Source organism: Solenopsis invicta, chromosome 9 (assembly GCF_016802725.1).
Source record: "Solenopsis invicta isolate M01_SB chromosome 9, UNIL_Sinv_3.0, whole genome shotgun sequence".
NCBI lineage: Eukaryota > Metazoa > Arthropoda > Insecta > Hymenoptera > Formicidae > Solenopsis > Solenopsis invicta.
Genome location: NC_052672.1, coordinates 10,304,534 through 10,332,301, shown reverse-complemented (window position 1 = coordinate 10,332,301; position 27,768 = coordinate 10,304,534). Strand labels below are relative to the sequence as shown.

Genomic DNA, 27,768 nt, shown 5'->3' with positions numbered 1-27,768 from the left:
TTTGACAGGGGCATCAGCCCGAAAATCGCCACTGGCATTGCTTCCGAAATATTCAGGCATTTCTAACAAAACGCAGTATTTTATTTCGGCAGGTATTATATTACTATAATTTATTTCTATAATAAATATTGTTAATTTAAGGAGAATGACCACCCAGAGAGCACAGAGAATTCAAAAAGATTAAAAAAAGAATTCAGGTTTATGTCACCAATACTGAGTTCATTTTGAAACGCAAAAAGAATTTTTTTTCTGAAAAAAAAGAAAAAGTCAGGAAAAGAATTCTTTTTGCATTTCAAAATAAACTCAGTATTGGTAACATAGACCTGAATTCTTTTTGAATGCTGTGTGCTATCTGGGCTCATAGTGACGAGAGACTGCCTCAACAAGATATTTGTTTTACGATCTATGTTTACTAGATCTATTTTTCTTATTTTGATGATTACTGGTCTCAAAATATGTAAGACATTTTCCGAACACCTAGTATATAAAAACACAAAATTATGTAGATGCCCAGGTGATAAGTTAAATATTTTATATATTTAGCAATGTCGCGAGAAAATTGTCGTCATAAGATTGACGTGTATAAATTTTAAATATGTACACAGATGGCACGTACAAGTGGCGAAATAAGCGGTTTACTTGTAAAAGCTACACATGAATGCTTAAATATAAACTTTATCAATATATCGATAGCGCAAATTAGTACAAAGATGCTACTTTGGTGCCGTGTGCAATTACGTATTTAAATCATCGAACATCATAATATCGGTAATTGTCAGTGCTCCCGTTTTACAAAAGGGTAAATCAATTTTCTTAAAAAAAAGAATTATTCTTAAATTATATTATAAAAATTGTTTTATTAATCAAATCATAATTGGTATTATTAATTGTCTTACATATGATAAAACCAGTTGTTTTATTGATTAAATCAAAATTAGTGTTATTAGTTGGTTTTAGCTGCATTATGTAAAAATCGCATATTTTGATATAACAAAAAAATATTTGTTACAATTGTGCCAAAAATTAATAATTGTTGTTCGCACGTTAAAATTAAAGGAAACTGTGATCATCATGTGGAAGATAATAATATTATGTACGGTCGTGGGCTTAGTGGCTGCCGAACAAGCTACTTATGAAAACTACAAGGTCTTCAAAGTTATTGCGACTACACAGGCTCAGGCTGAATCCCTCAACCAATTAACAGACTTTTCTGATGGAGTAAGTAAATTCTTCAAGCCAGGTAATAAAGACAAGTAGAAATAAATTAATACATTTTGTACAAAAAATCAATCTTTTTTATGAAAGATTCGTGATTTTTGTTTAAATTGACTATGTTACCTAAAATGTAAAAAAGATCAGTTACATAAAAATAGCCTAATATACATAAATTTATAACATCACTTATATAGTAACTATTCATCTAATTAGAATATTTATTTATTAAATTACATTTAGATGGTATAAAAAGTGATATAAATATATACCTTCTAATTTTTTTAATTAAAATTATACTTAATAAATTTGTTATTAAATAAACAAAATATTATTTATAGTTCTCTTTCTGGTTGGAACCAGCTGTGAACAGAGAGGCGCAGCTTATGGTGGCCCCGCATAAACTGCCCGAATTCTATGAAATAATGGCACAAATCCAAGTACCTTATAAACCTTATATTGAGGATGTTCAGGAATTAATCAGTATAACGGCGCCCGCGGCGGCATCGTCGACGTTTAATTTCAACAACTATCATAATCTCGACGTAATTTATCAAAATCTAGACGACTTGGCGAAGCAATATCCCGACAAGGTACAAACTATCGTAGGTGGCAAGACGTACGAGGGACGTCAAATCAAAGGCGTCAAGGTTTCCTTTAAAGCCAACAATCCCGGAATCTTCCTTGAGGGTGGTATTCACGCCAGAGAATGGATCGCACCAGCGACTGCTATGTACATTTTGCATCAATTATTGACTAGCAGCGATCCGGAGGTCAGAGCTCTAGCTGAGAGCCACGATTGGTATATCTTCCCCGTATTTAATCCCGATGGATACGTGTACACGCACACTACGGTAAACTTGACCTCATAAAATATTGTCCACTAATTTAGAAATCAAGTTTAATTACATAGATAATTTTAATTTATTTCAGAACCGATTATGGAGGAAAACACGTAAACCGTACGGTTTCGCCTGTTATGGCAGCGATCCCAACAGAAACTGGGGATATAAATGGAATAGTTAAGAATTTATATTATATTAATAGAAAACTATAATGTGTAGTTAAAGTTAAATAATAATTAATAAATTATTAAAATTATTTTATAGGCTGGAAAGATTATACGGTTAAAATTGATATTTTTTTGTTCATATTATTTATTTATATTTTTATATGTTATCTGATATTTTCAGCTGGAGGCTCTAGTAATTTCCCATGTTCCGAAACCTACGGTGGATCGGCGGCATTCTCCGAAGTTGAGACAAAAAGCATGTCTGAATATATTGACTCTATTTCTGACCGAATCTACGCATATATTGCATTCCATAGCTTCTCGCAGCTATTGCTGATTCCTTATGGTCACACCACGGCTCATCTTGATAATTATAATGACTTGGTAAGTAATTTTCATTAACATAGCTTTGAAAAACTCATCATGAACTAATTGTGTGTAAAAATAGTAATTTAAGTAAACAATTATTTTCCCTATAATACTATTCTAATGACAGTATATATTATATACTGTCAGTGAAATAATACAAATAATTATATAAATTATGAGTTATTAGAAACATATGTTTGTATATTGTAAAAGAAATATTAATAAATATCGTTTCTATAAACTTCTCAATAATTCGGATTAATAGTAATTGAGCCAATTCTATGTACAATGAAACCAGAAAAACTAGCTACACCGTTAGCAACTGTCCTTAAAACTTAATTACTTTTATATAATAATAATAATTAAGAACATTTGTTATATTATTCCAAGACTTCTTTATGTTATTTTTTCAGTATCAAATTGGCATGAAGACAAAAACTGCTCTCAGCAGGAGATATGGAACTCAATTTAAGGTCGGAAACATTGCTGAGGCAATCTGTACGTAAAAAAATTTTATTTATTTTATCTTTCTCTTTCTCTCTCTATTATTTATTCATTAAATTGTTACCTTGTAATGATCTCGTGCTGTCATTCCTTGCTAAAGATAAATGAACTTTCCGATGAAAGTCACAATAGAGTTCCAAAAAAGTGTTTCTTTTAATAAACTCCAATCACTGATCTTACACTCGGTCCATTTACGCACTCGATTAAGAAAACGAAAAATTTTTTTCCTAACAAATTTAATAATTAATCATTTATTATCAATCACTTTATATCTTACTGATGAGAAACGTTTGATTTTATTCGATCACTAATTACTACCTTTTTTATTTATAGATGTGGCTTCTGGAGGTTCTATGGATTGGGTCAAAGGCACTTATGGTACACCTATCACTTACACTTATGAATTGCGTGATACGGGTCGTCATGGCTTTTTATTGCCTCCTAATCAGATTATCCCGACTGGAGAAGAAACTTTGGATTCTCTCGTAGCTATGTTTAAAGAAGCAAAAGCACGTGGATATCCTTCAAAATAATTAAAGTTGACTAAATTTTGTATAAATATTATTATTGATGATATATCTTCATTTAATAATTTGTTAATTTTTCTTTCAATATTGTGTAATATATAATATATTAATAATTTTTGGTTTTCTGTTTTTAATATTATGTATGATATTGTTAAACGCGCGGTGGCGGCATACATAACAGCGAATAACTCTCGCTTCCCGACTCGGTGGCTCTACTTATGACCAAATCCGTTCGTACAGCTCGATCAATCGTCTCATGCAAGCTTACAAATCACACTATCTGTCGCAATATAAATCGAGTAGTGGTGTGACTTTTGTTTATTATGCGTTAATTTATCGAACTACTAGTTTGAAATACTATCCGCGGTTTCCGCTATTTTTGCACATCAGCGATTCACGAAGTGCGAGTGTGCATAACAACGAAATCGTGCTTGACTTCCTTTATTGCTATGCGTAGTAGATAATGTACAAACTAAATACATAGATAATTACACGATTGTCTAAAAGTACGAAGTACAATCGCTAATTTAAGATAAGAAAATTTTATGTCCACAATTTTCTGTGACGTCAACATACTGATAAGCTATCTGTGAAATAATGAATGAATATGTTTCTCTCTGCCTCTTACCTCTATAAAAATTGTATATGCCGTGAAAACAATTTTTAAAAATGTTTTGTAGAATGAAACTTTACATAACAGAAATAAGCATAGACTTTATGAATATTTATTGACAATCTTTTTGAAGCCATGAAAATAGCTCTACTATTTTCATTATTTTTACTAGTAGCACTATTACTACTGTTGCAAATAGATTATTCCGTTATTTAAATCAATTCTTAAATATTTTATGATTTTATTTATTTTAAAAGCGAGAAAATAATTATTATAAGAATTTCTTCATAAATAAGTAAAATTTGAGAGAGAATTATAAAAGATACATATTCATATTGTATAACACATAATTTTATATGTAAGCGGAAAAACTACTTTGCAACTAAGTAAAAAAACAAGAAGTACAAAAATCTGTTTTGACACTTTGATAACAGGTTGACAAATTATTGCGATAATACAGTTTTAGTGCCGTGTGTAACTTCGTATTTAAATACAATGAACGTTACAGAATTGGTAAGAGGAGGTGTTTTTGTTTTACGAAAAGGTAAGTCGATATTGCTATAAAAAAAGGGATTAAAATATCACAAGAATTAAGTATCTTATTAATTAATTTAATATTAACTTATTTATCTAATAATTTATTTATTAGTTAGTAAATCTAGTTGATTGCTACTAAGAAATTTTGTAAAAAGTACGAGTGTAATGTAATAAAAAAATTTGCGATAATTGTGATAATCATTGATTAAAGTAAAATATATGACATGGCGTATTAAAATTAAAGGGAAACGTAATCATCATGTGGAGAACAATAATACTATGTGCAGTCATCGGCTTGATAGCCGCCGAGAAGGCTACTTTTCACAACTACAAGGTCTTTAGAATTACTCCGACTACAAACGAGCATGTTGAATTACTGCGCGAATTACCTGAGATTGCTGATGAGGTAAGTAAATATTTAAAAGTATAAATAATGAAAATTATATAAAACAATTTATAAAAATAAAATAGAAAACACAAAATTAATGTATCGTATTTCATTAAAAGTCTGTTTTTTTTTTAAAGAAATAAATTTCTACTGAGTTGTTTACATTGATAGCACAAAATTACTTTTACATAATTTGCATAAAATAATTTGAATATTCACAAAGTCAGTTTGTTTTATTTTAGATATTCAGTAATTGAAAATAATCTCACAAATGTGCAACAAATTTATAAAATAAAAATTAAATAACTTTTAAGCATACAAAATATATTATTTATAGTTCTCCTTCTGGAAAGAACCAACTACCGTAAATGCGCACGTGGATCTTATGGTAGCTCCGCACAAGTTGCCCGTGTTCCACGATATAATGGATAAGATCAAAGCACCCCATCAAGTTCATGTCGATAATGTTCAGACATTAATCGATGAAACGACAACCGCAAATAATCAATCGATGTCGTTCGATGAAAACTATCGCACTCTCTGGGAAATCTATGACCACCTGGATAACTTGGCCAAGCAGTATCCCGGCAAAGTAGAAGTCGTTGTGGGTGGCAGTACATTTGAGAAACGTCAGATCAAAGGCGTCAAGGTTTCTTTCAAAGCTAACAATCCCGGAATCTTTATCGAAGGAGGTAATCATGCTAGGGAGTGGATTTCGCCGGCGACTGTCATGTATATTCTTCATCAGTTGTTGACCAGCAAGAATCCGGATGTCAGAGCTTTGGCTGAGAGCCATGATTGGTACATCTTCCCCGTATTTAATCCTGACGGATACGTGTATACGCATACTACTGTAAGTCTTATTTTATATTACCAAAAAATTTATAAATTATAATTATCTGTACAAAATTTTTTCTATTATTTCCAGAATCGGATGTGGAGAAAAACACGTGAAGTACACGGTTTAATCTGCAGAGGCACTGATCCCAATAGAAATTGGAGCTATAAATGGAGAAGTAAGGATGTGTTTCTGTTTAGAAGATAATGACACTCGCCAATCAGGAAACAATATTTTTTAAATGTTTTTTAAATATTTAAAAAACGTTATAATGAAGAATAAATATTTTAAAAAATATTGTCTACTGAATGGGTCAATAATAATAAATAAATAGTTATAATTATAAATATAGATAAACTCAGATTATTTTAAAAATTGTAGAGAATTGATGAAATTACAATTAATTTGATGTTTATAAATATTATCGTATTTTGATAATATAGTATAATTGTAGGTGAGGGCTTCAGATGGGCCAGCAGTTTCCCATGTTCCGAAACTTATTCCGGAAGTGCACCATTCTCCGATATAGAAACAAAGTCCATGTCTGAATATATCAGATCTATTTCTGACAAATTCTACGCATACATTTCGTTTCACAGTTATTCACAGCTTTTGATGTTTCCATATGGATATACAAAGACACATCTTGACAATTACGACGATTTGGTGAGTAATTTTAATTCTATGACATAGTTCTTTTATATAATTTTAGAATAATGAAATGGATTTAAAATGGTGTTAAATAAATAAAACAATTATTGCTTTCTTTATAATAGTATTATTAATTATTATTATTTCTATTAGAGATTGAGATCGTGTAATTTATTACTTAAATAACGAGTTAATGCAAGCCATTAATTAAATATCAATAAGGAAACATTTAGTCTCTTTACATACTTATTAGCACAATTAACACGATTTTTTTGTGATCTACACATTTAGAGCAATTAAATTTATTCTTATTTTCTTAGTAACATTAACAAAAATTATATAATTTTTTATGATTTTAGTATGCCATTGGCTTGAAATCGGCTGGAGCACTAAAAAAGAGATATGGAACTGAATACAAAGTTGGAAGTATTGCCGAGACGATTTGTAAGTAGAGAAATTTTTAATTAGTTTATATTATTCTTTCTCCTTTCTCTTTCTTTTTCTCTTTTATTCTTCTTTTACCTAATATCTAATATTTTCTAGAATTTTTTAACTATTTTAATTATGTTACTGCACTTACTATAGTTAAGAATTTACTTCCCAGATAACAAGGCGTCGTCTATTTGATGTCATAAATAGTCACTTCTATGATGAATCTTTTTAAAATGATTCAAGCATCGTAAAAAGACGTAGATTTATCACAATTTACGTAACGTCATATATCTACGTCAAAAATATATGACACTACCGTCATTTTTACGTCTTGAGAACATAAAATCAAAACATAAAATTATATCGTTAATAACCCGAAAAAAAAGTATTATGTCATCAAATAGACGGACACTCTTTGCTGAGTTTTTCCTAAACGTTATTATCCATAGATATAAGTAGATCGAGCATATTTAAGATAATAAAGATCAGGCAGAAGAAAAACAGAAAACAGTTGCCATATTTCTTTCTTTATCTGTTTCACACAATTACCTGTTCTCTCTTTTACTGTCTTCTTTTTCTACGCGATCTTCCAATTTTACACTTTACGCTTGATTTATCTTTTCTACATCAATGATCCATCCAAGTTAAAATCATCGTCAACGTTACTTGATTGCACGATAATTAAAACTTCAAGTAATTTAAATATGTTCGCTAAATTTCAATGGAAATACATGACATTGATTTCAATTTAATAGATATTAAAAAGTAGAATATATACAGTTAAAATATTTATTTCATAAATGAATATAGACTGTACTTCTTACTAATTTTTACAAATTATAATTAATCATAAAGTTTTTTATTTTTATAAAAACAATATTTTTGTTTTAACGTTTTAATAAAATCAAAATTAGTCAGTTTTTTTCAAAACTAAATTAATTTCTATTTATTTAAAACTGAATAAATAGAATAAACAACGCAAATGTAACGGTAAAGTAACGTCAACGTTTAGTGGCCAATTCTCTGACATTAATAAGTAATATGAAGTAATACATCATAAAAGCTCAATAGAGAACATCAATCGATTGAAAAATGACATATTATTAAATTTTAAATAGATAACACAACATCAATTAGCTAAAATAATTAACGAATAATAACGTCGAAATATAATAATGTCAACAGCTTGTTACCGAGTTTTTTTTTATTATTATAAAAATATAGTGCTAATCTACAGGCTTATTCTATATCATAACTCTTAATGACAGTTTCGTTATTGTTATAACATAACGTCGTTGCGCAGATATAATACGTAGTAAAAGAGCTGCGCAACGACATTATAACAACAACGAAATTGTCGATAAAAATTACAGAATAGGCCTGTTGGAGACTAATTGTTGTATTGAAATATTAAAACAATCTTTATAAAAATATTACTTTTTAAATTTATTTTGTAAAATTATTTTTAGATATGGCTTCTGGAAGTACTGTGGATTATATCAAAGGCGTTTATAATAAACCTATTGTTTTCGTTTACGAGTTACGTGATGCAGGTCGTTATGGTTTCTTGTTGCCACGTGAGCAGATCATTCCGACTGGAGAAGAAACCCTGGATTCTCTCGTAACTATGTTTAAAGAGGCAAAGGCACGTGGATATCCTAAAACAAACTAACTTTATTGCAAATGTCAACAATTAAATAATAGAATATCTATGGATGTTCTTTCATTTATTTTAATGTTTATATTGCAACCAACTCACTTGAAAAGGATCTAATTCTAAGATCGAAACGTTTGGATTTATCTTATAAATAAACGCATTTTGACTGCAGCAAGTTGACTGAATTTTGGATTCTTTCTGTATTTAACATAATTTTATTATTAATGTTAAACTGGACAATTAAACTAATCTGTTGTATTATTTTGTTATCAATTGACAACAATAAACATCGATATTTTGCTTTTTAATTATTTGACATATTCGAAACCTTTTGTACTTATTTGTTTTGTGATTAAAAGAATGTTGTGATATAATTAATTGTAATATACATATGAAATGTACATATATCAATATTAAATGATTATAAATTTACATATATTATAGAAATGAATATTAATTTATAATAACCATTAATTGGATAAACCATTTTTTGGAAGGTCTCTTAGACCCATTTATGTGTTTAAGGGTTAAATACGTCTCATAAAGTTTTGCAAGTTTTATACTCAACAATGCTTGCTTTTACTTGATTTCATTTCTTTGTTTGTGTCTTGGTTCTTTTTTGTCATAAATTGCATAAGCTGTTACAAATTTAAATAATTAATATTTATGTGAATGTTATTATAAACACAATAAGTATCCTAATAAAAATAAAAATATACAATTACTACGTAACAATAACTGTGTAAAACTACATTTGGCTTTTAGATAAGATTTTTATTACATTATTTACATTATTTATATAAATAGAAAAAATCATGTTTTCAACAACCATTTGTAAATAATATATCTGAAAACGATGATAGAGCAACGGAATTCTTTCGCACAAAGTTCGGAAAAGAGATTAGATCGGATCTTTCCATGTTTTATCAAATTAGTACATCAGGTAAAACCCGATACGCGATCTCTCTTTGATAGATATATCAATGTGTCTCTTTTTCAAATAATTGTTTGATATTTGTTGGTGTCGTGTGCATACAACCTTTAAATATAATAAACGAGAAGTGTCAATAATCACAAACGCTTCATCTCTTAAAGGGTAAGACGTGCATACGTGCACATTTTAGAAACTTTCTAAATTAAATGGTAAGAATTACGTATTCTATTAATTAATCAATAACAATATTTAAAATACGTAAAAATTTATTCACTAAAAAACGTACTTTTTGATGATATATTTACAATTGTGCTTACAATAGGTTTATAATTAATTTTTGTGTTAAAATATGTAGAAGCATCATGTGGAAGATAATAGTGTTGTGCACGATTGTGTGCCTAGCAGCTGCCCAAAAAGCTACTTTCAACAACTACAAGGTCTTTAGAATTATTCCTACTACAGAAGAACAAGTCAATAATTTACAACAGCTGCAAGCGATTTATGATGGAGTGAGTAGATCTTGTCAAATACAAATATAAGTACAAAACGAAAATATCTGTATACGGAAAAAATGATTTTTGTCTAAAGTACCTAAAATTTATTTAGGAACATATTTAAAAATTTAAGCTATCAAAATGATTATGTAGATCGCTTAATTAACTAGTTGTCAGAAACATTTTGCATTGCAGTTTCAACATCCTTTATAATTATCTTCCCGGTCCAACAATATTATTTTCATAACTGTATGTACTTAAATGTTTAAATACTTTAGCAAAACCGTTGTTTTTGTGTATAGAATTTCATTAAGTTTCTAAGTAATTAGTATTATTCAAACATATTTGATTATTACAAACTTTTACTAAAGTATTTTTCAAATTTAATTAATATATATAAAAATTTATTTCAAAAATTTTTATAATCATTAATTAATTGAAGTTTATACAATTACGGAATAATTGGGAAAATCTGCAAGATTTTCAATAATTTTATGAAATAGAAGAATTAAAATTATGAATAAAAATTATGACAGGAATAAAAAATTAAATATCATTTTCAGTTCTCGTTCTGGACAGAACCTAGTTTTGTAGGTGCAAATGTGGATCTCATGGTGGCTCCGCATAAATTGCCCGAATTTTACGAATTGATGACTCGGATCGATATGCCATATCAAGTTTATATCGAGGATGTTCAAAAGTTGATTGACCAAACGACGCCTAAACAACTGGCTACGTCATTCGATTTCAAAAATTATCATACTCTTGAAGTAATCTATAAAAATCTCGATGACTTGGCTAAACAATATCCCGATAAAGTGGAAGTCATTGTGGGCGGCAGATCATATGAAAACCGTCAGATCAAAGGCGTCAAGGTTTCTTTTAAGGCCAACAATCCTGGAATCTTTATCGAGGGTGGCATTCATGCTAGAGAATGGATTTCGCCGGCAACTGTCATGTACATCCTTCATCAATTATTAACCAGCAATGACCCGGACGTTAGAGACCTGGCCGAGAGCCACGATTGGTACATCTTCCCGGTGTATAATCCCGATGGATATGCATACACGCACACAACGGTAAATTTTTTTGGCGTTATTACGTATCATCGTCTGCTAAATTATGTATTAAAATTATACACTTAAATTAAATTCTTTCAATTTAACTAAATTCTTTTAATTTCTTCCAGAATCGATTATGGAGAAAAACGCGCAAACCATACGGAATTTGCGTCGGAGCTGATGCAAATAGAAACTGGGACTACCATTGGGAGTGTAAGTATTAGTCCGAGCAGATAATTATAAAAATCAATGAATTGTCATAATAATATAACCGAATGTTTGCGAATAATATAACCGAATAATATAACCGAATGAATATTTTGATCTAATTCGATTTAATTAATCAAAATTTGTCATTTTTTAGCTAACATCCTTACCAGACATGCATGTTCTCCAATTCACGCAGGAAGTGAACCGTTTTCCGAAATAGAGACAAAAAGCATGTCCGAGTATATTAAATCTGTTTCCGACAAATTCTATTCATATATATCGTTTCACAGTTTTTCGCAACTTTTGATGTATCCTTACGGTTACACGAAAGAGCAACTTGAAAATTACAAAGATTTGGTAAGACATAATTTTAATAAAAGACGTAATTTTGAAAAAAAAACGATAATGGCAAGAAAAAAATTTTTTTAAATAATGTAATAAGTGTAATAATTTCACATTTTTTTCATTTCTATACATATATTAATAAAATATAAATATTATCTTTTGATATAAATTATGTTTAGGTACATACAATGCAATAATTTAATTATTACTACATTGTTGATACTATTTTAGAATATACTTAATTATATATAATACATATATATTTATATGTAATTTAAAACAATTATTAATACATTATACATAATTATGTGTATACATGAATTTAAATGTTTTTTATATTAAATTCTATTTTAATTTCATTAATTTTAGTAAATTATCTTATTATTTATACATGTTACAAAAAAATGTTACAAACTTCTAATAATTATAAAATTTTTTACATAATATTTATAATTTTAGGACGCTATAGGTTTGAAGTCAGCTGCAGCTCTTAAACAAAAGTATGGAACTTTATATCGAGTCGGAAATGTTGCTGATACGATTTGTAAGTTTGTTTGAATATTTTATTTATTTTAATTATCAAAATTATGTATTTTAAATATTATCTTTTGATATAAATTATGTTTAGGTACATACATATATTTAAGGAACTGAATTACAAATAAAATTAATATTTTTTTATTTTTTTATAGTTTAATTTACTTGTTTATTGCATTTCTCGGAGCATTAAAATAATAAAAATTTTTGACATTTATTGCTTTTTAAACAGATTATTTAGCAAATAGTAATCAGACTAATCAGTAATTAATAAATTAATTTCTAGATAAGTGCACCGGAATTAGTGTGGACTACATTAAAGGCATTTATCATACACCTATCGTGTACACTTATGAGTTGCGTGATACCGGCTCTTACGGTTTCTTACTGCCTCCTGATCAAATTATTCCATCTGGAGAAGAGACTCTGGATTCTCTCGTAGCTATGTTTAAGGAAGTAAAGGCGCGCGGATATCTCACAGAAAATTAGTATTAATATAAACTTTGTGTGTGTGTGTGAGTGTATGTGACTTTGATAAAACATTTTTTATATAAAATATTGACAATAAGAAATATTGACAATTTAATTGTTAATTATACATGGTGTGAACAATTTTTTTATATTTTATAGTAATTGATATATTTTTGTGCGTGGTACAGCATTTATAATTATTTTATGATGTAACAGGTTTTGTACCTTTATTGTTGTAATAAATTTTCAATAAAGCAGTTAATAATTATTAAGAAATATAAATATGACGCATTATTTTCTCATAAAAAATTTTTTTTATATACTTATATATATTTTAATAAATATGATCATATTTTATATATAATTATGTATAATTATAAATACATAAATATATATAAAAATTATATAATAGCTGTATATAATTGTATACATTTTAATATATGGACATTTTTTATTCCTTTTTTCTTTGTATATTTTTAAAATAATAAAATAACAAAACATACAAATAAAAAATAACTTTATCTCATTGATCTTATTGATCTCATTGACCTCATTTTAAAACTTATCCTTCAGCTAAGATTTACAATATGTATAAGAAAGTTGTAGGTATATTTTCCAAACAACAGAAAGTCTCAAATTGATTCGTAAAATACGATTTTAGATTTTGTGCTATTTAGGTTTATTATGTATGTTTATACATTCCGTAATTTTTTTATGTTTAAAAAATTGTAGCTAATCAATCATTATACTTTAACAATTTTTTCGCCATTGTTTTCAAATCTTTTCTCGAAATTTTCCCTGAACCCGTATATGGAAAATGATCCAAAAATATTACTCCTGCACGTAGTTTGTAATTATCCATCATGTTCCTCGCTACAAAGTCTATCAATTCCTGCTGCGTCACCTGTACAAAAAATAATCTGTTAAGAAAAAAGCTATTTTTAGTACATAAAATATTTTCTATTTTAAAAAGTAATATACAATAAATATAATAATACATTATCGATATACATACATATATGCAACATTTAATATTTACTATAAAATCAAGTAAATAAAAATTTATATATGTATAAACGTCGATTATAGTGCAAATTATCACTAATGTCCACTTCTATATAATTTATCAAACGTTTCGATTCCCTCATTGGATCATCATTACTGTCGATATTAAACTAATAATCATCGGAATCCATTGTACTATACATTGTTGATAACTCAACAAAAAGTCAACACGTTTAAAATTTCAATATATTATTAAGAGAAATTAAAATTTGCACCTTATTAAGTGTGCATAATTCTCATTTGCCCAATATTTTTAAAATTTTTATTTATTGAGAGTTCTTACGACATTATGTTTAAAAAATTGTACCTTAGCATCAGGCTGCTTACTGACGAAGGCAAGAGGATGTTCGTCATCTATTGGATGAGGCACTCCTATTACTGCAACTTCCAGCACTGCTGGATGCAATAGTAAAACATTTTCGATTTCTCCGGGAGATACTTGATAGCCTCTATACTTTATAAGTTCTTTCATTCTATCCACAATGAATAACTCCCCGTCTTTATCCATATATCCAATATCACCGGAATGTATCCATCCTATACATATTACAAGAATTACATTTATCCTAGTAAATATGTTTTTTTGTATTTTATATAATATAATTTATTTAGATAAATAATAGAATATTATTTATTTATTTGATGCACTTTCCGCTTATGTTAAATTCGTTTAATTTATTTAAGCTGCATGCGTTAACAAATAGTCTTATTTAATCTCCATTAACATAATTAAATCATTATGTTTATTATGTGAGATAAAAGATCTCTTTACCTCCCTTATCCATAATATTTTTTGTCGCTTCGGGATTTTTATAGTAACCAGTCATTATAGTTGGAAGTTTTATGCATATTTCTCCTGGTTTATTGGGACTAAGTATTTTTCCGCTTTCAGGATCCACGATTTTAATTTGCCCATTCTTGACTACTACCCCGCAAGATCCGTTCTTACTATTTGGTAGTTGTGTCGCTGCAAAGTCTCCAACCTCTGTCAATCCTAAAAATATAAAAAATACAAATAAAATTTTATAATATATAAATATACCTTATTATATTTTAACAGTGGATTTCAGGTTGTCTACATTAATGCTGATATGTTGGTTGCAATCATAACATGTATTACTATAAGAATTGTAGACTGTGCCTGCATTTGTTAGCAATTTAATATGTTGAGATAATAATTTGGCAATTTCTTATTAACACACGTGTAATATCATCTGGTTTAAAACTAATGCTATTGCCGCCATAACTGTTGTCACAATAATTTAAAAAATTACACGATGCTGATATACTGCGGACAATTTAAATTAACTTTAATGGTGCTATTATGGTGTAAATTTCTGACATTATACAAACACACTGTTGCTCACGTTTTCCTTTAATGTTAAATATATATTCAAAATTCGTAGAAGATGTATATGTAGCAAATTGCTAGCATCATTCAAAATCAGAGATTTATATCATTTTGCTTATTAGACACAATTCGTTAACTGGAAAAACTTCTTTGTCGATATTTACCGTAACATTGCAATATTTGAACATGTGGCAAAATACGTTTTAATTCTTCTTGCACTTTTGGCTTAAGTGATGTACCGCTACATTTTATGAATTTCAAAGATGATAACGGATATTTCTTTAAATAATCAGATTTGAGCAACCGATTGACCATGCTTGTACTAAGGAATACATCTTGAACCTAGAGAATACAATAAAATTATTCTTTCAAATACTATTACAGTACAATCAGATATACATATAAACATCAATTGCATACAGATTGTTGTAAGAACGTCATGTCTCGTGAACAGATAGTACAGGTAAAATTAAATTTAAAAAATCCATTATAAAAAATTATTAAGATTAATTTTTAAAAATTTTGCAAAACGTTAAAAAAATTTTTTATTTAGTTTAACTTACTCAATCTGATTAAGAGAAATAACGTAATTATTTTTGAACTTCCTGTACAAAATCAATTATGTAATTTATAATACTAATAAAATATATGCAATTAAGATTTAATTACAATTTACGTTTATATTGATTAATAACTAGTCAATTTTGTATTCATTTATTAAAATGCAATTTACTGTACTCAAATTTACATCAGATAACAATTGGTAGAAAATTAATAGCAATTATTAGAATATTATTATCATAGCACAAATTATTACTGTACATTATTACTTTGAAAATGTTTAACTTATTGTAAAGTAGTTTAATCAACTTCATCATAGTACTTGCAAGAATAAAGTAAAAATTAAATTATTGAGATTACTTATAAGATTTATGTATCGAGTAAATCTATATTAATGCGATAATATTTTAGTTATCACTTTGAAATAGAAAATTTTAAATATCATAATTTTTTTACTTTACTTATTTAATAAAAAAATTGTTCAGATAAAATGACATTACTTTGTATCTTTCAATCAATTGGCAAGTTATTTCTTCGTCAAATTCCGGATAGAGAATTCCTTTGAAGCCTTGCACAATCCCGTTGAAGTACATTGCTATCCCAGTCAGCCAATAAAGAGTGGAATACCAAAGAGTTGGCTTGTTGGTTACGCTCATATTGTTTGTTTGAATGAGTACTACTATAGTGTAGTTGGACAGTTCAATGCCCTTCGGCATCCCCGTGGTACCTGAGGAATGCATAATACACGCTGTCTGCTTGATGTCGTCGAGTTTGGTATAACAGAAATTTACCGCTTCTGCATCATTGCAATTTTTCAGGATATCGAAGAACGAAATCGCACCAACGTGCTTGCCGAAAACCACCACTATGCAACTATAATTCTTCTCTTTTATCGCATTCAAGACGGCATTTACGGATTTCTCGCTGCAGAAGATTATCTTTGGTGTCGTCATTTGCAAATAGTGCAATGTAGTTTCTAATGACAAATAATTCATAAATAATGGAAGAAACAAAAGTAATTCCAAATTATTATATAATCAAAAAATATGTTTAAGGGTAATAAGTATTAATACGCAAAAAGCAAAATTGTACTCGCGCGCATTGCATTATTTTTAATTCACTGGCATAATTTAATGTTTATAATAACATGTGAAAACAATTTGATAATAATTATCACAAAGAAACTTACGTGAGTCCATGTTGTCGTTCCATGGATTGAAGATTGCGTTAATATAAGCTGCTGAAAGACAAGGCACGACGGAGTTAATATGATTACCGGAACACACAGTAATAACATCACCAGATTTTATTCCTTGTTTTTGTAGCCACAAAGCGCATTTCACAGCTTTATTTTGCAGTTCCGTGTATGTTACTGTTTCTTCAGTATGTGCGTTTATCTGTATTGTTATAAAAAATGATCCAAAATTACTTAAGTTGTATTACAAAGTTATCAATTAATTAAATAAGGAGTTTATAATTCCAAAACGTTTAATTTTTTCTAATTTTTTATTATAACAAGAATTGAAGTATTAGCATCATATGCAACTGCAATTATTTGCAATCAATTTTTAAACAATTAATCTACATTTATTTTAGTATAATCTTTAGTTAATTTTTTTCTAAAATGTCTATTAAATCACATTTTATTAAATTTAAAAGTTTGTCAAAATGAAAATATTTATTGTATTCATTTAATAATTATTTTCCATAATAAGATTAAAAATGAGGCATATTATTTAATAATGTAGACAAATAAAACATGTTGTCACTGATTCATATGTTTCATTATTTCAAATTGTAGTTTTGTTACTCACAAATGCAATTTTATCCCCTTTATTTTTAATACTAATCCACATCAGTTCTCCAAGACTCCCATAATTACCAAAATCATTTTTTACTGGTCCTTTGTAGATGTCATTTTCCATGATAAATTTCTAAAAATAATATAAAATGTGAAAAATTTAATTTCTGTTACAATGCCTTATGTGTCTTCAATTGTATACCTTACTTCAATCTTACGTAATCATGCTTTAGTACTTACCTTCGGATTATTTTCAACCATTGTGTCAGAAATATTTGGTCTTTAGATGGTAAATGTAGAATTCTGAATGCAATCCAATAATGTCACTTTACAAAATTGCGTCATAAATAAAAGATTTTTATTTATGACGCAATAGAATTATTCTAAATAACTGAAAATATACAAGAAGTATCCGTGTGTTTGTTCAAGCGCGTGTAATATACATGATGTAAAATCTATTAAAGTATTTCACTAGCAGTCAAGTAATTTTTCTCATATACTTCACTTACAAAAAAAAAACTACAACATATTAAAAAATTACTGATATATTATTACAGTTTTTCAATAGTACACCAGTAATTTTTTCGTATTGTTGTGCAATAGTTTTCTTTCGTAAAGATTTAGTTGACAATTTTGACAGTTTAATTTACGTATGACTGGATATTTTATAATATTAGCCTGCTATTAATCTGTATATTTTAAATTAAATAATTATAGATATAATTATAGATATAATAAATATAATTATGAACAAAACAGAGTTTAAAAACAGTCTCATTATTCTCATCTACAAAATTAATACTTATAAAGTTATATTTAGAAAGCGAGTCAATTAGATCATTGTACAGCATCTTTAATGTGCATCAGTGCGGATCAGTGCACTCTAATCAAATTTGTTATAAGAGTTACAATTGGTCAATTTTATAAATATTATTATGCTTGAGTGTCTTATATAATCATTTTACTGTCCAATATAAAATTATTTTCTCATTCGTAATTTGTAACAATAATTAAATATCTAGATATGTAACTGCTGCAACACAATTTATTTTTTCGTATGAATAATATAGATAAAAACATGATTTACTTGACTTATATTCATGTTTATATATATAAAAAAAAATGTAAAATTATAAAAAATGCACAATACCTTTGGTTATAACTGTCAAGATATCCAGTGTAATAACAAAAAAGAAATTTGAAAAAAAATTAGTATGTCAATTATAATGAAGAAGATGCCGTATTTGAGAGTCGAAAGAGTTTTCCACTACGCGAATATCACCTTGACTGATATTCAGTAGATAAGCGAATAATAAATGATGCAACATAATACGTTGCTGAATATAAACTGCACGCTCAATTACTGACTGCTCATCGCATGAGAGTATTTTTAGTTTTATCTGTAATATTTCTTCGTAAACGATATAAATCCTGCATTGATTGCGCAATTCATAAATGTTGCTGTGTCACTGTCTTTTAGCATCAGTCTTAACATTTTTCATTCAAAGATTAATGACATTTATCTTAAGAAAATAGAAAAAAATCCTACAATCGATAACATGTCCGATAATGTCATATCATCTAATATGTGTGTCCACGCATATGTGTGCTTATTTGTAAGCAATTATTACGAGTCATTGGGTATATATACGTGTGTGTGTGTGTGTGTGTGTGTGTGTGTGTGTGTGTGTGTGTGTGTGTGTGTGTGTGTGTGTGTGTGTGTGTGTGTGTGTGTGTGTGTGTGTGTGTGTGTGTGTTGTATACGTGTGTGTGTGCGCGCGTGTGTGCATGCGTGCGTGTACTGATTGTAAGTGTGTGTGCACGATTTTAACAAAATGTAAAACATTTTTATATAAAGCGCTGACAAAAAAATATTGATTATTTTTAATTATAGATGTTTCGAAATATGTAGTCTCGTAATATTCAAAAATAAAAAAAATGCACATTAACTTACAATTAGAACTGTATTTTAAGACAAAAATTTTTTCGATTCTCAGTTTGATGAATACGAATATGTATATAAAATTACACAAAAAATATTAATATAAAAAATCCAGTTGTAATCAAATAAAGTTCATTTATAATTATTTTCATCTTTATAAATTGGTCAATATTTTCCTATTATATGAATATAACAAAATTTTTTAAAAATAAATAGGAAAAATATTTTCTTAACCACAGCATTACATATACATTAAATCACATTTATACTATCTATTAAAATATCTAAATATTTGTTTAATATTATATTCAATTAAAGAATGCATGCTTATACATAAAGTTTTTTATTTTTGAAAAAATTGTAGTTAATTAATCATCATATTTTAACAGTTTTTTTGCCATTATTTTTAAATCTTTTCTCGCAATTTTCCCGGAACCAGTGTATGGAAAACGGTCTAAAAATATTACTCCTGCACGTAGTTTGTAATTATCCATCATGTTCTTCGCCACAAAATCTATCAATTCCTGTTCCGTCACCTATACAAAAAATAATCTATTGCAATTTTGATACATAAAAAGTTTTCTATTTTAAAAAATTATACAAAAATATAATAATATTTTATCAATATACGCAATAGTTAATTTTACACTGTACTATAAAATAACGTAAATACAATTTTATATATGTATAAATATATTAAGGAGCCAAACGCCAAATCATCGCCTAATTCACATTAATGTACTTTTATACAGTTTAGCAAACGTTTTGATCCTCTTATTGGATCATCATCATGACATTAAGGCAACAATATTATTAAATATTTATCATTAAAAATCACTGTATTATACATTGTTAATAACGCAAAATCAACAATACATTAAAACCTCAATACATTATTAGCGTTAAGAAAGATTGAAATTTGCACCTCATTAAGTGTGCATGATTCTTATTTGCCCAATACTTTTAAAATTTTTATTTATTGAAAGTTCTTACGACATTACGTTTAAAAAATTGTACCTTAACGTCAGGTTGCTTACTGACGAAGGCAAGAGGATGTTCGTCATCTATTGCATGAGGCACTCCTATTACTGCAACTTCTAGCACTGCTGGATGCAATAGTAAAACATTTTCAATTTCTCCTGGAGATACTTGATAACCTCTATACTTTATAAGTTCTTTCATTCTATCCACAATAAATAACTCCCCGTCCTTATCCATATAACCGATATCACCGGAATGTAACCATCCTATAAATATTCCAAAAATTTACATTTACTCTATTAAGTATGTTCTTTTGGATTTAATAAAATATAATTTATTTATTTGTTTGTTTGATACACTTTCCATTCATATTAAAATTGTATAATTTATTTACACTGCATGCATTAACAAATAGTCTTATTTAAACTTTTTTAACATAATTAAATTATTATGTTTATTATATCAGATACAGAATCTGTTTACCTTCCTTATCCATAATGTTTCTTGTCGCTTCGTGATTTTTACAATAACCAGTCATTACAGTTGGAAGTTTTATGCATACTTCTCCTGGTTGATTGCGATCAAGTATTTTTCCGCTTTCTGGATCCACGATTTTAATTTGCCCATTCTTGACTACTACTCCGCAAGATCCATTCTTACTATTTGGTAATTGTTTCGTTGCAAAGTCACCGGCTTCTGTCATTCCTAAAAATATAAACAATACAAATAAAATTTTACAACATATAAACATACCTTGTTACATTATGTAACAGCAGATAGCAATTTGTCTACATTAATGCTGGTATGTTGCTTGCAATCATAACATATATTACTATAAGAATTATAGACTGTGTCTAAATTTGTTAGTAGCTTGATATGTTGGGATAACAATTTGGCAACTTTTCGTCTACATATGTGTAGTGTAATATCATCTGATTCAAAAGCAATGCTTTTGCCGTTATGTCATAATAACTGTTGCCATAATAATTTAAAGAATTACGCAATGCTGCCAACAATTCAAAGTAACTTTAATAATGCTATTATGCTGTAAATTTTTGACATTGTACAGATACATTGTTGTCCACATTTTTCTTTAATGTCATATATCCAAAATTTGTTGAAGATGTATTTGTAGCAAGTTTCCAGCATCAGAAGGGATTAGATGATTCTTATTAGACACAATTAGTTAGGGGGAGACTTTTTTGTCGATATTTACCGTAACATTGCAATATTTGAACATGTGGCAAAATACGTCTCAAATCTTCTTGCACTTTTGGCTTAACTGATGTACCACCACATTTTATAGATTTCAAGGATGGTAGTCGATATTTCTTTAAATAATCGGATTTGAGCAACCGATTAACCATGCTTGTGCTAAGGAATACATCTTGTATCTAGATAGTAAAGTTTTATTCTTTTAAATTCTGTCATATTATAATAAGATATAAAAATTGTATACAAGTAGATAGTCAGGTAATAATCATCTAATGTCTCGTGAACAGATAGAAAAAGTTAAATTAAGTCTATGATAAAAAATTATTATGAATGTCACAAAACGTTAAAAAACTTGTTTATTTAATTTAACTCGCTAAATTTGATTAAGAGAAATGACATGATTATTATTGGATATCTTGTACAAAATCAATTGTGTAATTCACAATATTAATAAAATATATACGATTAAGATGCATTTTTATTACAATTTTCCTTTATCTTGATTAATAAGAAGTTAATTCTTTATTAATTTATTAAAATGCAATTCATTGTATTCAAATGCACAAATAAAAAGTATTGGTGAAAAACTAATAGCAATGTTTTATTATAATTATTGTTGTCATAGCAATAAATTATTATGGTACACTATTACTTTAAACCATAATTGAAAATTTATAATTTATTGTAAAAAAGTTTAATTAACTTTATCATACTATTTGTTAGAAAGTAGAAACTAAATTATTGAGATTATTTCCCACATAGCACGTAATATTGCAGTGATATCATAGCAATATCACTTTTACATTGCAATATTACAAATGAAATATTGCAGAAATATCACGAAATATTACTGTGATATCACAGTAATATCAAAATGTCCGCGAAAACGCATCACAGTAATATTACTGTGATATTTCATAGTAATATTACACATTGTGATATTTCACAATATTTCTGTGATGTTTATGTGATATTTAAATAATATTGCAAGAAATTAAATAAATAAATTATTTCAATTTATTTTATTTTTATTCTTAATATTATTTTCATATTGTTACATGTAATATATATTAAACATAAAAAAAATAATTATATTTATTAAAACAGAATACAATAATGTAAACGTAATAAATGTTTAATTTACAAAAAAAAATCTCTTGTATCCTTTTTCATTTTTGTTAAAAAAGATTCAATTTAAATTATAATTTTAATTTATGTTCAAGATTAAATAACAATAAAAAATATTATTTACATGTAAAAATATAAAATTTTATATGGAACAGCGTTCCACACGTACCCCTTAAAAAAAAATTAATAAACTTGGTTCATTAAACTGATTACTGATCAGTAACTGACAAAATATAATCAGTTACTAATCAGTAATCAGTTTATTGAAACAAGTTTATCAACTTTTTTTTCAGGGGACGTTACATTAGGAAAAAAATTAGAACAAGTATTCGTTTCCAAATTACAACAAGCAACAATTTTCTTTAAAATCTCACTGAAGTGTGAGCTAGTGAGTCGTGGTGAGCCGGCCCGGTCGGCCGCAGTGGCGTCTAGATATAACACCTGTGGCTGCACTTGACTCACGAGAAGGTCTCCAGCGGCGCGGCCACCTAGCGGTGGTGCCAGCACTCACTTGTTTGCGTGGAGTCTTATACACACGGCGGGACCGCATAGCGGCTGTGCACGTGCTCGCTTTCGTCGTATGTTGTGACGGTTGGTGACCGAACCGCAACATTATATACATACATATAATTAATGAACATTGTAAAATACCTAATTAATGATAGAATATATATAATCATATTTTTTAATAAAGTTGAAAAAAAAGTGAAATCTAAAGAAAAATTTGTTGGAAATTTAATATTTTAATTAACTTGAAAAACCTTTTACTGTGGTGTATAATAGTCTAATCAATATTAATGAATAAACTATTTCACAAAATAATGTACCGATCAGTAAATATTAAATGACGTAAAAATGTATATTTTTTTAAAAACTTCTAAATATACTTTGAAATATTTATTGCCAAGTGAATAATAAATGTGTATTAACAAAACTTTTTGTAAACATTTCTTTTTTAAATTCCTCATGATAAAAATTTTTAAAAATTAAAATCAATTTTGTGCTCCTGTAAAAATTATAAATGGCAATAAGACAAATACAAAGGTTTTTTTGTAATTTTTTAATAAAATCAGTATTGTCGAGTTGTAAAGCAATAATTAAATTGATAGATTACATAGAAGAGCGTACATTATAGTTTATACATATATACAGTTTAAGGAATAAACTAAGTAAATATCTAAACTAATAATAAAGTTAATTAATTTTTTTTCTTAACATTTACTTTTATTCCACGAATGGGTAAAGACATAATTATTTTATTTGTAAGTTGATTTCTTCTATAGAATACCGAAATTACCAAGAATATTAAGGATACTAAAAATATCGAAATTAATCAAAGAGATACTGACGTTGCATTAATAAGACATAATAAAAACGTCATTTGACATTACCTTGTTCTTTGAAATTAAATATTGCAACAATATATTGCAATAATATCATTGGAATATTTTAATGTTATTATCACTGTGTAATATCACAATAATATTTCTGTGATATTTCTGTGATATCAGTGGAATATTTCAATGTCATTATCACTGTGTAATATCACAGTAATATTTCTGTGATATTTCACAGTAATATGTAATATTTCTGTGATATTGCAATGATTCTGTGATATCACAGAAATATTACGTGCTATGTGGGTTATAAGACTTATGTAGCGAGTAGGTCTACATTAATGCTATAATATTTCAGTTGTCATTCTAAAATAGAAAACTTTATATATTACAATTTTTTTACTTTATTTATTCCATAAAAAATTTTTTCAGATATAATGAACTTACTTTGTATTTTTCAATCAATCGGCAGGTCATTTCTTCGTCAAATTCCGGATAGATGATCGCTTTAAAATTTTGTATAATCCCACAGAAGTTCATTAATATCCCAGTCAGCCAATAAAGAGTGGAGTACCAAAGTGTTGGCATGCTGGTCACGTCCATATTGTTTATTTGAACGAGAGCTATCATAGCGTAGTTGGACAACTCGATACCTTTCGGCATCCCCGTGGTTCCCGAGGAATGCAAAATACACGCTGTCTGCTTGATATTGTCGAGTTTGACATAACGGAAATTTGCCGCTTCTGCATCATTGCAATTTTTCAGGATATCAGAGAACGAGATCGCACCAACGTGCTTGCCAAAAACTACCACCTTGCAACTATAATTCTTCTCTTTTACCGCGCTTAAGACGGCGTGTACAGATTTCTCGCTGCAGAAGATTATCTTTGGCGTCGTCATTTGCAAATAGTATAATGTAGTTTCTAATGACACATAAATCATAAATAATAGAGAACCAAAAGTTATACCAAATTATTGTATAATCTAATAATAACAAGTTATGTTTATAAGTAGTAAGTATTAATATACCTAAGTGTTTTTGAGCGTTTTGTTATCGAAACTGTCTTATTTCTAATCCACTAACATAAATAAATGTATAATATATGTAAAAATAATTTAATAATAATTATCACAAAGAAACTTACGCGAGTCCATATTTTCGTTCCATGGGTTGAAGATTGCGTTGACATAAGCTGCAGAAAGACAGGGCACGATGGAGTTGAGATGATTACCAGTGCATATAGTGATAACATCATCAGACTTGATTTCTTGTTTTTGTAGCCATAAAGCGCATCTCACAATTTTATTTTGCAACTCCGTGTATGTCACTGTTTCTTCAGTACGTGCGTCTAACTGAATTATTATAAAAAATGTTTTAAAATTAGATAAGAAATTAATTGTGTTACATAGTTATCAATTAATTAAAAAAATATTTTGTAATTTGAAACAATTAATTTATACTAAACTTTTACTATAACAAAAATTATAATAAATAAAATGTTAGTATCATAAAATATAAGCATTATATAATTGCGATTGTTTGCAATTAGTTTTTAAACAATTAGTCTACATTTTTTAAAATATATTATCTTGATTAATTCCTGTTTGAGATGCTTATTAAATCATGTTTTGGAAAATTTTCTGAAATAACTGTCTCTGAAAGTATTTATTGTATTTATGTAATAATTATCTTTGACAATACAATTAAAAATAAAACATTATTTACGACATAACGATGAAGAGAAATAAAACAAGTTGTTACTTATTGTAATGTTTTATTATTTCAAATTGTAAATTTTTACTCACATATACAATTTTATCTCCATTGTTTCTAATACTAGTCCACATCAATTCTCCAAGACTGCCATAATTACCTAAATTATGTTTTACTAATCCTTTGTAGATACCATTTTCTATGATAAAATTCTAGAAATAATAGATAAGCACAACAGATATAATTGCTATTACAATGCTTTTATATTATGTGTTTTTAATTTTTATATTTTATTTTAATCATACATTTATCGTATTTTTTTATTATCGATTGATTTAATTACCTTCGGATTATTTTCAACCATTTGGCCACAAATATTTGGGTTTAAGGTCATAACTGTAGGGTTCTGAATACAGTCCAATAATGTCTACAAGCTTGCAACACTCTACAAGATTGCATCATAAAGGAAACCATATAAATAATCCTGAAGAATAATTATAAAGAAAATATTTCATAATTATCCTAGCTAACTGAAAATTATCAAAATGTTTGTGTGTCTACGCGCGCGTGCACAAATGCAATTAGAATGACGAGTATATCCGACAATTTTACTAGTGTGTTGATAAGAGAATTATATAACATTCACGCATTTATTACAAGATATCTGAATATTCGGATATATAATTATTCAGATAGATTTTAAAGTACTAGAGCAACTTGATTTAAACAATTTTCAAAAGAATAAGGGAAATCACATAATAAAAAAATGTGGTTATGTAACTTACTTGATGGAAAACTTCCAAGTTTACTTGAGGTCTGTTAACTCTGTTAGTTGCTCGGTTTGGTACAGTAAAAGCGCTTTTAGATTTAAAATCGCGCACTAACTTAAGGATGGAGTAGCTTGGTGAGACTGAAAGCGAGTGCTAAGAAAATTGAGAGAACGAGAATCGAGGAACCTGTTCAGGTTTCTCAGCAGAAGCTAAAGAGAGGGAAGATTAAAGAACTTGTTCGAGTTCCTCTACTAATGGAAGAAATTTGAATAAAATGTAGATTATTATATAATAGTTACAATAAGTAAAAATTAATATTTTTGACAATATTTAATAAGTATTTTTAAAATATCTATGATAAATTTTATGATCCGTGTAATTTAAGATTACAAAAATATTTATAAAATATTGTGATATATATTTATAAAATATTCAAACAATTATTACAAATTATAATTATCTTAAATTATTATATCATTAACAATGTATAAATATTTTAAAATATTATAATAGTTATTATAATGTAATTCTTCGTAAATTTATATTGTGTCTTATTTGGATATATATATATATATATATATATATATAATTATTTATTTAATTTTTTTTTTTAATATATATTTTTTAATATATATATTTTAATTAAAACTAGGAATATATATTTAATATATATTTTAATATATATTATTATAAAATATTTTTAAAATATATTTTGATGTTACTAAGATAATTAAGAATAATAATATACTGATATGAATAGAGACAAAGCATGCGTTTCGAGTATGTTTTGATATTTGCTCAACTTTGTGAGTTAAGGCATTTATGGCTTTTGCATGTACACGTCGCGCAATAAATGCCTTGCAATCCTGTTTTGGCATTGCGTGTTATCTTCTGAGTCATTTTTACGATCATGACCATAGTCAGACAAACCGGACCAGCCGTAAATGATCGTCCATAAATGTGAAAATGACCGACAAGATAAATTTATTAGTGGATGTGGAGTCATCATGTTGAAAGGCTTTTATTGTACGCACTGTACGCATAAACGGCGTCATTAATGCTTATCTAACTATCTTAATGGATTCACATTAAAATATCTATTTGTGTGCGT

General features: G+C 27.7%; 5 protein-coding genes across 11 annotated transcripts; 3 read left to right on the top strand and 2 right to left on the bottom strand.

Moving 5' to 3' along the window:
- The first annotated feature begins 702 nt into the window (after positions 1-702).
- LOC105196617 (zinc carboxypeptidase) lies at positions 703-4,130 on the top strand. Its single transcript, XM_011162634.3, has 7 exons — positions 703-799; positions 1,057-1,218; positions 1,554-2,066; positions 2,146-2,233; positions 2,406-2,608; positions 3,007-3,091; positions 3,431-4,130. Exons 2-7 carry the CDS (start codon positions 1,072-1,074, stop codon positions 3,628-3,630), a joined length of 1,236 nt encoding a protein of 411 aa, XP_011160936.1. The 5' UTR covers positions 703-799; positions 1,057-1,071; the 3' UTR covers positions 3,631-4,130.
- Positions 4,131-4,660: 530 nt separating this feature from the next.
- On the top strand, positions 4,661-8,915 carry LOC105196618 (zinc carboxypeptidase). Its single transcript, XM_011162635.2, has 7 exons — positions 4,661-4,781; positions 5,019-5,180; positions 5,500-6,015; positions 6,091-6,178; positions 6,455-6,666; positions 7,011-7,095; positions 8,553-8,915. Exons 2-7 carry the CDS (start codon positions 5,034-5,036, stop codon positions 8,753-8,755), a joined length of 1,251 nt encoding a protein of 416 aa, XP_011160937.1. The 5' UTR covers positions 4,661-4,781; positions 5,019-5,033; the 3' UTR covers positions 8,756-8,915.
- A 265-nt stretch (positions 8,916-9,180) lies between these two features.
- LOC105196621 (zinc carboxypeptidase) lies at positions 9,181-12,896 on the top strand. Of its 3 annotated transcripts, none has more exons than XM_039453836.1 (7): positions 9,181-9,836; positions 10,030-10,183; positions 10,732-11,247; positions 11,358-11,442; positions 11,594-11,796; positions 12,244-12,328; positions 12,608-12,896. In XM_039453836.1, the coding sequence occupies exons 2-7, from the start codon at positions 10,037-10,039 to the stop codon at positions 12,808-12,810; spliced, it is 1,239 nt and encodes a 412-aa protein (XP_039309770.1). In that variant the 5' UTR covers positions 9,181-9,836; positions 10,030-10,036; the 3' UTR covers positions 12,811-12,896. The 3 variants fall into 3 exon arrangements, with proteins under 3 accessions (XP_039309770.1, XP_039309768.1, XP_011160941.1); XM_039453834.1 differs by having other exon boundaries at positions 9,181-9,883; XM_011162639.3 differs by lacking the exon at positions 9,181-9,836 and having other exon boundaries at positions 9,939-10,183.
- Positions 12,897-13,230: 334 nt separating this feature from the next.
- LOC105196619 (4-coumarate--CoA ligase 1) lies at positions 13,231-19,262 on the bottom strand. Of its 2 annotated transcripts, none has more exons than XM_039453833.1 (9): positions 18,721-19,262; positions 17,811-17,961; positions 17,584-17,703; positions 16,959-17,166; positions 16,270-16,745; positions 15,373-15,550; positions 14,630-14,851; positions 14,165-14,394; positions 13,231-13,696 (listed from the first exon to the last, which is right to left on the bottom strand). In XM_039453833.1, the coding sequence occupies exons 2-9, from the start codon at positions 17,829-17,831 to the stop codon at positions 13,529-13,531; spliced, it is 1,623 nt and encodes a 540-aa protein (XP_039309767.1). In that variant the 5' UTR covers positions 17,832-17,961; positions 18,721-19,262; the 3' UTR covers positions 13,231-13,528. The 2 variants fall into 2 exon arrangements, with proteins under 2 accessions (XP_039309767.1, XP_011160938.2); XM_011162636.3 differs by having other exon boundaries at positions 17,811-17,873; positions 18,721-19,261.
- Positions 19,263-19,515: 253 nt separating this feature from the next.
- LOC105195940 (luciferin 4-monooxygenase) lies at positions 19,516-27,029 on the bottom strand. Of its 4 annotated transcripts, none has more exons than XM_039453822.1 (9): positions 26,673-27,028; positions 26,231-26,371; positions 25,980-26,099; positions 25,319-25,526; positions 24,621-25,096; positions 21,710-21,887; positions 20,977-21,198; positions 20,530-20,759; positions 19,516-20,048 (listed from the first exon to the last, which is right to left on the bottom strand). In XM_039453822.1, exons 2-9 carry the CDS (start codon positions 26,279-26,281, stop codon positions 19,881-19,883), a joined length of 1,653 nt encoding a protein of 550 aa, XP_039309756.1. In that variant the 5' UTR covers positions 26,282-26,371; positions 26,673-27,028; the 3' UTR covers positions 19,516-19,880. The 4 variants fall into 4 exon arrangements, with proteins under 4 accessions (XP_039309756.1, XP_039309758.1, XP_039309757.1 ...); XM_039453824.1 differs by having other exon boundaries at positions 26,231-26,332; XM_039453825.1 differs by having other exon boundaries at positions 19,859-20,048; positions 20,514-20,759; positions 26,673-27,029.
- Positions 27,030-27,768: the final 739 nt, after the last annotated feature.